Source organism: Elaeis guineensis, chromosome 6 (assembly GCF_000442705.2).
Source record: "Elaeis guineensis isolate ETL-2024a chromosome 6, EG11, whole genome shotgun sequence".
In the NCBI taxonomy this organism is placed as follows: domain Eukaryota; kingdom Viridiplantae; phylum Streptophyta; class Magnoliopsida; order Arecales; family Arecaceae; genus Elaeis; species Elaeis guineensis.
This window is the reverse complement of record NC_025998.2, coordinates 128172718-128187629: the sequence shown is the minus strand read 5'-3', so window position 1 is coordinate 128187629 and position 14912 is coordinate 128172718. Positions and strand designations below refer to the sequence as shown.

General features: G+C 36.9%; 1 protein-coding gene across 1 annotated transcript in view; it reads right to left on the bottom strand.

Annotated features, from left to right (window-relative positions):
* The window catches only part of LOC105046672 (serine/threonine-protein kinase 1), a 30062-nt gene extending 16059 nt beyond the window's left edge, over positions 1 to 14003 (bottom strand). The window contains exons 1-6 of the mRNA XM_010925329.4: positions 13209 to 14003; positions 12246 to 12334; positions 10573 to 10680; positions 7308 to 7415; positions 3343 to 3433; positions 3086 to 3138 (exon numbers count right to left, since the gene is read on the bottom strand). Coding sequence (XP_010923631.1) covers positions 3086 to 3138; positions 3343 to 3433; positions 7308 to 7415; positions 10573 to 10680; positions 12246 to 12334; positions 13209 to 13866 — 1107 coding nt within the window. The 5' untranslated portion in view covers positions 13867 to 14003. The remainder of the gene's footprint in view (positions 1 to 3085; positions 3139 to 3342; positions 3434 to 7307; positions 7416 to 10572; positions 10681 to 12245; positions 12335 to 13208) is intronic.
* Between the last annotated feature and the right edge of the window lie 909 nt (positions 14004 to 14912).

The window sequence follows — 14912 nt, the reverse complement described above, 5'->3', positions numbered from 1 at the left end:
GTTATTCATATCAAGAGTTTGCATAGAAAAAACAAGGTAAAAATACTTTATGCAATCTATTGACTTGTTGGCAAGCTCTGTACATTTGAAAGAACAGAACTCAACAACTTGTTCCACTTTATTGAGGCTCATTTTTTCACATTATACTTAACATGCTCCTTCCAATTCTTTTCACAATACTCTCATGACGATGTGAAGCAATACTGACTCCAAACAAGCATAAAAGTCCATGGTTCGCCGTACCGGACTGAACCGCCCGGTACAAGACGTACCGAGCCGGACCGGTCCCTTACCGGTCCGGTTTGGGCCTGTTTTTCGGAAAAAGACCCCGAACCGCACCGAACCGCCCGGTTCGGGCCCATACCACCTGGAATCGGGCAGTACGGCTCGGTTCTGGACCGGTTCGGGATGAACCAAACCGTACCGCCCAGGAAAAGGGGAGGGGGAGGGAGAAAGGTGGGGGCCTTTTCACGTGGTTGGGGGGAGGGAGGGGGGAGAGAAATGGGCGTGGCCCACTTCACATGGGGGGAGGGCCTGGTGCTTTAATAAGCACCAGGCCTTCGGTGTTCTTTGAGAGTTGTCAGAGAACACTCATGGCCATGGGCAACTTAATCGTTGAGACCTCCAAAAAATTAGAAAAGAAGGCAAAATTTCGTGAAATTGGAGGAGTGATTTGAGAAGAGGCTGATCTTTGGCCGGAGGTAAGATAATCTGTTATTTTGTTAGTAAATATTTTTTTTTTGTTTTTATTGTTAGAACTAGGATAAAAATGAGGTAAAATAAAAATAGAAAAAAATCATGCCAAAATCTTATGATTTTGGTATGATTTAATTATATGTGATAAATCTTTGGAAGATCTACATGATGACACCAAAATTGTTAATTTTTGTTAATTATATATTTTTTAAATATTTTTAAATATTTATTTATTTAAAAATTAAAAAAAAATAAATTTTAGGGAAAAAAATTAGAGTTTGAGAATCATGTTTAGAATGATTCAAGCTACTTAAATCTAATTTCAATTTTTTTTTCAAATATTTGAAATTAAAAAATTATTTTTTTAATTATTTAAATTAAAAAATTTAATTATAAAATAAAAAAATATATAAAAATAGTGTTATATTTTAGTTAATTTAAAAATATTATTTGAAGCATATAACATATTTATTTTGAATTTATGAGTTTTAAAATAATTATTAAAATTATTTTAAAATTATATATAATTATTTTAATTATCATTAAACTATCGTGTTTTGTTATACTTGCATATATTTTAATTATATATATATATACTGCGGACGATCTTGCACGTGGAGTAGGGTCCATGGATGTATCTGGATCATCCTCGCATTATGGATCCTATTATCCATAGTCACCTTATGATCCATATGCATATGGTGCATCCGAGGCATCATCTTCTAGTGGTTACTACCCTATGCAGCCTGAAGCATCTTACGGATCAAATTTTGCTACTGGCATATTTGGATGGACTCCTCCACAACCGTACCATCATCTCGAGGATACTTCTCAGAGTCAAAATTTTAGCGAGAGGTCTGAGATGTCTTACAATCCAGAGAGGATGCCTTATGGGATGATGAATATTCGAAAGTATGGTGCAGCTTGGCTAGAGGGTTGGATTGATATCCATTCAGACTATGTTGATGATCCAGACATCTACGAGCGTCCCATGACACTCGACAAAAAATTAAATGCAGAGTACATCTTAAGGTTCGTATATCAGTTATTACGTTTTGTACTTAAATATTTAGATACATTTTAATGCGTATTTTATATATTTTTTCTTTAGTTTTAAGATGACATAGTTGAAATATAATGTAAATAAATATATGTTTGAAATTTTGGATCAAGAGTCTTTGTACCGCAATCTAACTCCAAATTGAACCCAAATATGTCAATAATATGCAATATAATGCCATATTGAAGTTGTATTTATCAATTATTAACTTCAAAAATCCAAAAAAAAAATTTGAAAATCGAAAAAAATATTGTGTACCGATACCGGACCGATACGCCTAGACGTACTGTGTGTCGGTATGGTATGGTACCGGTACCGTACCGGTCCGGCACCGGCACGCCGTTCAGTACCGATACAGCGAACCTTGCATAAAACCCTAGGCAAAAGATCTAAAGTCCTAAACATTCCAAATAGCATAAATTTATTTTTCTCTCATTCATAAAGATTATAGAAATCCATTGTCTCTGTGATTAAAGAATTTCAAAGCTAATAGCTAACATCCCAAAGCCTTAATTTTAAGCCACTACAGCCACATTTTGGATATAGCAGCATATTTTAATTACATATTGTTACATCAGATCTTCATTTTATGAGACTACTATCCACATATGCCATGCACAAGTGAAAAAGTTGTCCTGGTAGTAGCAACTACAGCATGTAACTAACTGCAAGTTCCTTTTTGAACAAGTGTTTCAATAATTTTTTTTTTTTTAATAATACACATCAATTAAGACTTAAGTCATAAAACACAGGATCATTGCAGAGGTAGAAAGATCATCCTCAGTTGCTCATTTAAATAAAATTAGAATTTGATAGAGCATGAAATAGATATTCTAAAATAATCTGATTTCAGAGACTCGCAAAGTGTTCCTCTCCCTAGCATTATTTGTATAATATCAACATTTAAAGTGCCATTTGAACCAAAGGCATCAGGATATTTAATATCACTTCACCCCGTACTGCTACTGGTCCCCCTACACACACACAACTATTTTCTGTGAGGCTTTTTTCATTAAAGCATCCATGTTAAAATGCCATATGAACCAAGTATCGTAAGAGCCACCCAGCAGTCCAACACATTATTCAACTAGAAAATTGAAAACCAAGGAGACATGCACATACAAATTCCCACTGATCCACACATGTGCAAGCAATTGAACAAGAATAAAAACAACTAGAAAATTCGGCACCTATGATGATAAGGAAATAAATGAATAACTGAAAGGCTTATAACTTATAAGCAATGTAGAGAGCAACAAACATTGGTTTTCAGGAATGAATATGTCTAACAGTAAAGGTAATGACAATTGATTAGCCAAGATAGTGTACCGTGTTACGCTTTGACATGGTCCTAGTCAGCTGAGCAGCAACTCCAAAATCGCCTGTGCAAATGATCAAATGGTAATAATGCTATTGTCAAGTCAGAAGCAAGCCTAGAGCTCATGTTTGAAGTTCAAGACCTATACTGCATATCAACCAAAAGGAAGTCCAAATGCATGTGGAACTTCACTTATGAGTTGTGGATAATATTATATGTTGTTCTATTGCAGAAAGAAAAAATGTACTATTCTAAGGGTCGTGCTCACCCAACTTTACCTCTCCCTGCTCAGTAAGCAAAATATTTCCACCTTTAATATCTCTGTGGACTTTAAAAATTGAGTGCAAATAAGAAAGACCCTGCATCAAGAAAAGTTAAAGGCTTGATATGTAAAAAATGAAAAATCTTAAATGAAACATATGTTAATGCCAGTTGGGATGCAAACCTAATTGATGAGTATTTAAAATTTCGTTATGCTTTTTATCAGATAGCAAATGTAAGTCTTGCATGATACGCGCGCGCGAGCGCGCACACATTATATTTGAGACAAAAAACAAAAAAAAAAAGAGGGAAGGACTCAGCTCATGGGTCCATCAAGTTTAATACTACAAATGCTATTGGTTTTATAAGTAGTACATTATTTAAAGAAAAAAAATATTCTTGTGATGACATATTGGCGCAAATAGTAGAAAAATTTCTGTCCACTTACTTAACTACATCTTCCAGTTTTCCATACTAGACTTTCACTTATCTCTTTCCAAACTCTTTCCAGAATGATTAAGATCGTTTAATACATCCTTAGGTTACATTTGGTAGCTGGCAATCTATCCAGATTGCTGGTAATTTAATGTGGTAATCTGGATTACTGTGTTTGGTATGCTTTTTGGATGGTAATCCAGATTGCCTTGGGAAGAGGTGGCTATCCAGATTACCACTTCTTTGGCAATATTGCAATAAAAATTTTGAACAAAATTATCCCTTAAAAAAATCACACAAAATCTATTGCCCAACCCTCCTCTCACCCCCCTTTGCGTGTGCCTCCGGCACGTGGCTCCTCCATCTCCCTTTGCCTGCCCACAGCTTCTCCGCTCTTGTCCCCCACCACCCCCCCGTGGCTCCTCCACACTCATCCCCACCACTCCCATGGCTCCATACGAGCCCACCCCCTCCCCACCCCCTAGTGCCTGCGGTTCCACACACCCCTTGGCCCGCCACTTCTCCGTGCTACCACCACATCCACATCACTCCCGTTACTTTTCATCAGAGAAAAAGAAGAGCACTAGGGCAAAATTATTGAGAGTATTTTGAAATTTTGATTTCACATTATCAGTAATCTAATTGTCATACCGAACATGTCAATCAAGATTTTCAGTAATTTTACGACAACATTACCTGTGTGTACCAAATACAGTAATCAATATTACTGGCAATCTAATGGTGGCAATCTATCCTGAAGGCAATCCACATTACCTTTCAAGATTGGCTGGCGATGCCCCAAACGCAACCTTAATCTTTTGTTATAATTTGTGCAAGTATCAATATACAAGTTAGTATATGAATCAGCTGCATGATATCTAATAATGTGTTTAGTTATTCAAAATCACCAGATATTAACTATTTTATAAAGTATCGGATGATTACCTTTCAAAAAATGTATCAGAGATCGTGCATTTAGTGGAACTAATTCAAATTAAAATAATTAAGAAGAGAAGGCTATATAATGTGGATGAATGACCACACATGCAAACCAAAGGCTGAACAAGGTGATGAACAACAAACTCTGTCATAAACCTTATGCAAGACGATGAAGAACTGATGTATCAGGTAAAACTACCAATATCGGAAACCTTAGTGGCTGTGTACTGTTTACACATAAAACTGATATGTACAATTGCATTGTTTCTCAAATCAAATATCCAGTAATTTCTGCCTCCGATCATGTTTGAATCAGAGCTGCAAAATACTTTAATAACAAGAATCTAGGGCTTGAATTAACAATTAAATCATATAAATTTAAAACCAGGGCAATAAGGAACAAATGCTACACATCAATTTTGGCAGCAAGAACCTCTGGTTGCTGGGCTATAGCTGACAACAGCAGAAACCTGAAATATCTGAGAGATCTTCTAATCTCAAGTAAATCCAAGAGTCATTATTTATTTTCGCAACCAAACACAAACATGCATGGACATACATGTGCACACAAAGGCACACACATTAATAAAAGGAATAAAAACCTCAAGGTGCAATAATGATGCAATATAGAGTTAGGATCATGGTTGGCCATACTGCTCTGAACCTCCTAGTTTGAGGCAACCGATCCAAACCCTCTATCAAACCCCCCCCACCCCATGGGGTTCAATTTAAGGGAAAAAAAAAGGGGCTCAATTAAACACCACCCTTACCCCCAACTTGCAGTTTCTAGAGATACCCCCCCCACCTACACACACACACCCTGGGCTCGCGACAGCTTGAAGCACCTTCCCCACTCAATCAACACCACTCACCAACAAGCATCCTCTCTCTCTCTCTCTCTCTCTCTCTCTCACACACACACACACACTCCACTAGGGTTAGGGTTTTCCTTGGCCCTCCCCTTCCTTCCTCCCTCTCTCTCTCTCTCTCTCTCTCTCTCTCTCTCTCTCTCTCTGCTAGGTTTAGGGTTTAACCCTTGATCCTCCCTTCCTCCACCTTCCTCCCTCTCCCTCTTCCTCTCTTCTTTTCTCCCTCTCCCTATTTTCGGTATGCTCTGGAGTGGTGTGGTACCAAACCAGTTGCTGGCCAGTATAACCTCCGATACCATTTTAGCGAACCTTGGTTAGGATGAGAACACTTTTTGTCAATAAGAAGGATGCAATGCATCATCCACTAGTAAGGAAAATGGCTAATATATGCACTAGTATAAATATGATGTGGAAGCCATAGCATCACACATGTTATGGTACAAAGAATACCTAGAGTGTAGAGATCATACATAATACATATATGTAAAAGAAAGCCATTTTGTATTGCAAGATGTTAAAATAGTCAAATTAGGTTGTCAGAAATAAGAATATTGTAACAAAAATATCAATAGGATTATTTCCAGGTTATAGTTCTTTTACCTTCCATACATTCTTATAAAAAATTATAGTAACAAACAATACTTGAAGCATTAGAATCAAAGAAATGCATGGTTATAAAATAATATGGCTACCTAATTAGATCCGAGTAAAGCCATAGCAGGTTCATTGTACACGTGCTGACAAGGTCCTTGCCCTCAAATTTATCTTCTCTTGCACAATTAAATTTACTTGCAATTAAACCCTCTTTTCATAAAGCTATATTACTATAAGAACTAAGGGTCTATTTAGGGATGCTATAGCTTTTAGTCAAAAAGCAATTTTTGGTAAAAACTACATTTTGATGTCAAAAGCTACTTTAGACAGTAATTTTTTGTTTGGCTGTTAATATCCTAAAGTTGTTCTAAAACTGTAAAAATAATTTGCTGTATGTTCGGTTAATAGATCCAAAAACCGCTTTTGAATGACAAAATGATCAAAAAGGACATATATCTAAAATGATTCTAAAATTATTTTGATATAATAATCTTAGTAAAATATAGGGTGGGTCTCCCCTCCATTTTCATCAAAAAAAGCATAATGCCTACTATATTTTTGCCTAAAAGTTATCTATTGACTTTCTTATTTCTTTCGAAATTGCCTTTGGACGGAGATGAGAAGAGATTAATCTGGAGAAATAATATGAAAGTCAGAAAAAAATGACGTAGATGGAGATGAGATGAGATTAATCCAGGATGAATAGAGATGAGAAGAGAGTAATCTAAAGAAAAAAAGAATCCTGATAGACAAGGAAGTGGGCAAAAAGGACATGCGAGGGACATTGAGAAGGTAACATATAATTTTTCTAAAAAAACTAACTTCTGGCAGATGTAATATTTAACTTGTGGTGCTACATCTACGAGAAGTGGGAGGAGGTCAGTTTTATGTAAACCACATTTTGAGAGATCACGATCCAAAATTACTTTGAGTTATAGCCAAACATTCAAAATTCTGCTTTTAGATCCAAAATTACTTTTGGCAAGTACAAATGCACCTCCAAACATGCATTAAGGATCATTAACTATCCTATTAATTATAAGAAAAATCCTTATTTGGTATTAACACTCTGCAACTTCTCCCAGTGGCATCCACTTTAGAAAATGATTATTTGGGGGGGAAAAAAAAGCAATACCTTCAACGCTTCTCTACAAATGTATGCTATCTGGGATTCATCTAAAGGCTCCTCAATGACGTTCATCAAGTCAGCAACACTTCCACCACCACAATACTCCATCACTATCTGCATGCAAATGAAAATCTACATTTAAATTAAAAACCACATATACACCAAAAATCAAAAAGGTGCAGAAGTACATCCTAAATGTGCCACTAATGCTATATAATAATGCTCTATGAATTAAATATGACATGGAGACTCATGTTACATTTAATCCTCTGACCAATTTCCAAATTCAGATAAGACAGAACAAAGCCAACTTCCACCAACAGCTTTGCACAGACTTCTAAAGGCTGACTGATCCAGTCTGATTCACATATACCAAGAAATCACTGCAAAGTTTAACACAGGCAGACACACAAAGTGCGGTGATTTTAAATAGCCAACTAGGTGTTAAATAGATGAACAAAAAGTACAAAGTACAGTGTTTTTCATCCCCTTTATAAAATATTTTTCTCGGATTTGAGAAATTTTTCTATGAAATAATGAGCCGGCAAACAGCTCAATAAGAATATATAACATATACTCAGTAGCTTAAAAAAAAACTACAACATAAATTCAGTTACCACAGATCCAAAGTTGATGTCCAATTAGGGCATAGTAACAAACAACTGAAAAATTCATAGTGATGGCTTCAGCCATGTAAGAAAATTACTTAGGCTCATTCAATGCTGGCAAAATGAAGTGATGCAGGAAATGTTCCACCATGTTCTTCTTCCAGACAAGAGAAAAGTTGCAACAATTGCACAATAGGTTACACAGAAATGATTACATGATCTTCACGAAAAAGGTTTATTATCTTCTAATTTATCTACTTCATAGTAATCCAATGAATTCATAAGATTTCTGATGATAAATAGTAATAACAAAAATAATAATTTATAACTGAGATGCAAGTACTTTCAAGCATTACAAACAATATTTATTAAAAAAAATGAACTAATGGCAAAGCTCAAACAAAGCTTAAATTGCACAATTTTTGGGTGCCCCAATACTCAAGTCTATTTCTTTCTCAGAAGCATAAGAAGATGGATAGTTGTCAGCTCGATGCATTTGAGCACTACTAGAAGAAGCTAACTTACATCCAAAATTTCCTGTTTTAAGTTTTAACCATGTTATGTCAGGTATTCGAAAAAATTTGCTCAAACTTCTGAAGTAGCTGAATTTTAATTCCACTGAGGTATTCTTAGCATTATCTATTTTTTATGTACCAGATAATAAGTTAAGTGGCGAAATTAGGAACTAATTGTGCTCTTCAAAAGTTCATATTTCAAGGTAAATTCTGAGAATATTAAAGTAGCTACCGAAATTATTCACCTTCTTATGGTACTTCCTTCTAACCATATTTTCAGATCCCACCTTGCTGAGTTTGCTAATTTGATAATAGATTTAAATGCCACAACAAGCAAGGAAAGAGGAAGTATAGGAACAAGAATCCTAGCAAACCTAGACAAGAAACCCAACAAATACTGACTATGATAATGAACGAGGCTAATATGTTCCATGCACGGGACTGGTACCTTCACTGGTTACGAATTGGGTTAGAATACTGTGACAAGAAGGATCTCAGACATGGTTTAAAATTTCACTAAGAAACTTCAGAAATTTGGATGGTTAATTCGATGCCTGACATATGAATTATGTGCTTACTTCTTGGTCCAAGCTTGGTCATTTCAGCTAAAACCAGGAGGCAGGAAGTCAGGAACACATTTGTTCGCTAACATGTGACATCCATTTGTTGACCCAGTCCATTCAGCAAGAGCTCCTCCCTCACTTTTGCAGTGACCACCTTCAGTAAATCAAGCAGAGTTCACAATCTAGACTTAGTGTCAGGGGACAAAAGTATGTTCTTTTGCTGTTCACTAATTTTTTTAAAAAAAATCTTGCCATACTACGGATAACTGGAAACTACGCATGATTACCAGGTCCAAAAAATCTGCCTAGTTTAAGACCTTGGGCAAAATTTTGTCTCCATCAATAAATTTTCTTGGAGGAAAAAATCTATTGTAATATATAATCAAGGTTTTAAATCCCGTGGGACAAAGGTGTCCCAGTTTCTCCATGGGACAAGTCGTCTTGCTGTCCCATCCTGGTCATACATCCTCGGGATATCCTCCATCTTTTTTTCCTTCTTTCCTTTTTTTTCCCTTCTTCTCTTTCTTTTTTCTACTTTTCTTTCTTTCCTTTCTTTTTTCTTTCTTTTTCACCTCCCTTCCTTTTTTTTCATTTTTCTTCTTCTTTCTTTTCATTGTTTCCTTTTCTTTATCTTTTCTTCCTTACCTTATTTCCTCTTTCTTCTTCTCTCTCTGCATGAATGGGTTTCGGAGTCCCAAACCTATCTCGGTTCCATTTCTCACAAGAACAGGATGGGATGGCCAGGATGCCCCCCATCTCGCTGAGACGTAAAACCTTGTATATAATATTGTGTGGATTGCATGCATATCATAAGCAATTAATCATTTTTACAAACTATAGAAAATGATTCTTGATATAAACTGATTTATATCTATTTAAAATATTAAAGAAGAATTACATGTTTAGAGCATTCTAGCATCACATTTAGGAAAAACTGATCTAAATCTACTCTTGTGAAATGTTAGTTTCAAGGCCTTTATTGTAATAAGATCATTTGGTGCATTCACCCATGATGTCTTATGTTGTTCAGAGTTTGTTATATAAATATCAGTTTTTTTTTTTTATGAAAAGGTATCGTTTTTACTAAAATTTATGAATGTACTAAAGGTGGTATCTTTCGATGTTTCCATCCAGATCACAACATTGGATATACATAGATTTATATACAGCATTATGTACACATACATGCAATAAATGTGTTCTTATGTATCTTCTTGTATATGATGTTGTGATGATCAAGACAGAAGCAAGGAAGAACATGAAGTAGGATTTATATATGTAAAGTGAAAACATGCATCAATTAAGTTTGTTAGATACTATACTTTTGTCAATCCAAGATTCTAGCATTTGAAGAACCAGATAATTTTAGACTTAAGAGCATGGGTTAGATTTACTCTATAACAGAATCTAATGAATACCAGATAATAAAAAAGGCCGCTAGTATCATCAAGGGATAAGTGCTTGATAGGATAAGTTGAATAGTTCAGGTTGCACTTCTAATAGATGCCACACAAACTATTAAAAAACAAAAGGAAATTATCCATGTCAGAGTTCAAAAGTGTGCAGTCATAATGTATGATCATACCCAAAGGTACTCCTCTCCTTGATAGCTTCCAAAGTAGCGAACGACATTGGGATGACTACACTGCTGCAACATCTCAATTTCTCCCCGGATTTCTTCATATCCCTCTTCCTGAGCACAAATTTACCCGTTTATACAGATCATTGTCCGGAAAACAGCTAGGAGATATTTTTTTGCATTATCCAATTTATCGTCTTCATGAAACAATTATTAGATAGAATAGCAACTATTTTGTCAGATGAAATATTTCAAAATAAGCTCATGTAATCGATCACTTGAATGTAATATATCATATACATTCATCAGTACCATTGGTCATTAATTTGAAGATCTAAGGTTGCTGAAGACCCGTACATGAAGCAAGCTGAAGCATTAGAAAAAGGGAAGGAGGTGGGGTGGGGGAAGAGATTTGTCAGTTATGTTGGGGTAAGTCAAACATATTGACAAGATTGCTATGGGATATTAAATTGCTAATTTCTTTCCACTCAAGTTCCAAATAAATCTTTCTTCCCAGATAGCCAATCAAAAAGCATACCCTGAAACGTCCACAGTTTAACACTAGCAATTCTTCAAGGGCACAAACTATAGAAATACTTTAGTATTCCAAGGCCATTGGTCGAAAGTTTTAGAACAATCAAACCTACAAACCTCAACTGAAAATTCAAGAGGGTGCCAACCAATTCATTAATATGGACTAATAACTTTGTTAACTAATTAAAATATTTATAATAAATAGCATCAAACATTTCACTTTAAACATAAAAACATGAGTTGTCGACTAACTCTAGTTTTAGCTTCAGTTGAAGGTCTGAAGACCACATCTGACAGAAAAAGGTCCATCAACTTGGCAGAATATCAATTTCTTTACAATAAAAAAATCAATGGCCCAACTCCAGTACCAGTTCCTGATATCAAGTATCATACTTTATTCCCAACATCAAGTATTGTACTTTACTCCATTGACTGTAGGCTTTTAAAACACAATGGCTAGTATCCAGAGTTTTAGTTATTATGTGGAGCTGCAAGAAGCTTAAATCAGATAGGCTTTTGGTTTATGCTAAATTCATGTTTGAATCAGATGGACCAAAAAAAAATCTTCTATTCAAGTCATATTATAGTGTCCAAGATTTGATTTATTAATGAGGTTTTTCAGGTCAAGAACAGCTTCAACACAAAACCATAAGAAACATATCTATGTTGAATTATTTACTTGCAACTGCACCCTGCAAGAAAAAAAAAAAACAACTATAACATACGAGAATCATCAACAACCCATTCTGCACAAGATCATTGAACAACTACAGTGAGTTACCATTAACAATAGAAATGGTGATTAACTAACGTAAAGTCTTTACTCACAGCTAATTGGTTCCTTAAACTCAAAGATGGCAAGATTGAGTTAGCAAAGCATATTGTATTAGAATTAAGTTGTTTAATGTTCAGATTAGGTCCCAGATGGTTCATATCAGATCCATTCTAGAAACAGATAACTTTTGTTTTGATTCAGGCCTAGTCCAGATGGTTTCGGTTGGACCAGAACATCTTTGGGACAGTTAAACTAGAAACAGGTTAATTCAGCGCACTTGCAGCACTTCCATTGTGGATCATGGTTTGGTACTATGCATGTAGAAAATTATAGGAGAAGTTTCCAAGAGAAAATGAGAAAAGAAACATACCCCTTCAGTCAGTGATATGACTTTGACAGCAACAAGCTCTGAAGTCTTCAAATCTCTAGCTTTATAGACTGCACCATATGAACCCTTTCCTGCACCCCCACCCCCACCCAAAAATAAAAATGCAAAGCTAATCAAACAGGACAGAATATGAACAACAACCAATCTTGTATCTAAATCAAACCCATTATAAAATTCAAGATAATTCTTCATTGAATACTACTAGCTGCACAGATGCAACAAGTTCGAGGACTGAAAGTTTTATTATCTGACAGCATACACATGGAAAATGAATTTTGAACCAGAAAACAATTCATGTCATGCATTTCTTGGACAATTTTTTTAACCGCATTTATGTGAAATACTTTCAAATGTCAATCAATTTGGAAAGATGTACTCAAAATATTAGAAAGGTAACCAAGAGGATAGCAGTGAAAATTGAGGAACTGGCTCTGGACTTGAGGAACAAAGACAATCAGACTAAATAGAACAATTCCCAGAATAGTGAACCTTAGTATGTCTTAAGATAGAAAAAGAAACTATTTTTCCTGTGATAAGCAGTTTCAATCATAAGGAAGCTATTTTCATGGGAAAGGAATATTGGAAGGACATAAAGATTTACCAAGCTTAAGGAATACTCTATCCTTCTGAACTTGGTCATAGTAGTACAGTACCATTATTTATCAAATCGGAACCACTTCCAGCGGAAGGCATTATTCTTGCGGGGACTACCGTCGCAAAGATTGCTCCTTTACCGCAAGAATCAAAAACCTAATAAGCTAAACACACTCAAGGAAGAGTCTTTCCTCCTGGACAGGGTCATATGCTTTTAAGTATCGGAATTAGAATCCAAGAATGTCGAGTGGAGGTAACGTTCTCGGAACTCCAAACTAACCAGTCTTCTGCAACTGCTCATGACAAAGATTTTTAATGCTAGCACAAATAACAAAGTTTCCAAAGACCCACCGAGCTCGTGAAGTAGTTCATACTTTGTGGATGGATCCTCCTTGGCGACGCTATCAGGGACGGAACTCACCGATGCCTTCCTTCTCGCCTGCTGCGGCTGCTGCCTCCACTCCTCCCCCTGGAACTGGCCGAACCCTCCCGGCTCCCCCGCCCTCATGCTCTCCACCACCCCGCTCATGAACGGCGACCCGAACCCCCCTCCGCCGCTACCGACGTTCCTCCGGACGACGGTCCCCGACACGGACTCCCTCGGGCTTCCTGCCCTCACGGTGGACCGGATCAAGAAAGTAGAGTAGGGGTCATCGGTCTCGGACCGGCTCCGGGGGCTGGCACGCTGGAGATCCAGGAAAGGGGAGCGGAGAGGCCGGCGGGCGGTGGGGGAGGGGGAGGGGCGGGCGTCGCGCCTGACGATGACGGTGCCGGAGAACCCTAGACCCGAATCCTCGTCCTCCTCGTCGTCGTCAACGGCGGCGCCGAAGTCCTTGGGTACGCGCTGGAGGAGGGGAGGGAGGGAGGAGGCGTCCTCCTCCTCCTCGTCCTGCGGCGGCGAGCCGTCCTCGTTGTCGGATCCGTCGCCATGGATGACGACGGTGGAGTAGATGTCGGATCTCCTTCCACGGTGGCCGCGAGAGGAGGAGGACCGAGGAGAGGAAGCCATGAAGAGAGAGAGAGAGAGAGAGAGAAGAGGCGAGGGGGGTTTGATTTGATAGGCGAGTCGAACTTACGAGCTGGGAACGGTGACTCGCTGGCCTGACTCGCCGCCTCCCGGCTGGAAGACTGAAACCTTTGGATCGTCAAAAGAGACGTTACAAGGATGCCAGCTGTCAATCACTGAGAAACGTTCATAACCTTAGACTCCAGTTGGAATCTGATGACAAAATGTTGAGATGTTTTGGAGAAGTTGAGATATTTTCTTGGATTTTTTTTTTTTTTTTTTGATTCTCCGCATGAATTGAAGAGGTTCGGATGTTGGATTCATATTACACATCGTATCTACTGGACAATGATGAATGATGAATCCCGGCAACAGAATCTGATCCAATGATTAGAAAGGATCCATGCTCTTTCTTTTTTTTTTTTTTTTGGAAGTTTTCATGCTCATTTGAGACAGTATTAATGCTAACAATCCAATGATTGGATTTTTTTTTTTTGGTAGGAAAAAAAAATACCGGATTGTTGTAATTAGGCAAGAGGACGAATTAATGGTTGTGATCCCAAATGATAAATGCACTTTCATTTTTAAATGGTGTTCTGCTATTAATTATCTCTAAAGCAAGATTTAAGCTAATAAAAGTACTTTCAATAGAATAGAATGGGGATACCTATAAACAGGGGTGTCAATTGATGAGATCAAGTTGGATACCGGATCAAGTCAAGTTGACAAAAAAGTTTTAGAGAAAACTGCCTATCTAAATCTTAATTACCCTACTTGGCTTGCATGATCTGTTTAAAAGACTAAGCAAAGTCGGGTCAATTTTTTTTCTTTTGTTTTGTAAATCTTATTTATCATGAATAAATAGATCATAAATGGATTTAAATGGATCATAAACAAGTTGATTCGACTTTGTCTGATTATTAAACAAGTCTGGATAGCTTAATTATGTCCGAACTTTAATTGAACTCGATTTATTCAATAAACTATTGCAATCCAGCCAAATCTATTTATAACCAAAGTGTTTATATCAAACCCAAACTTGCTTATAT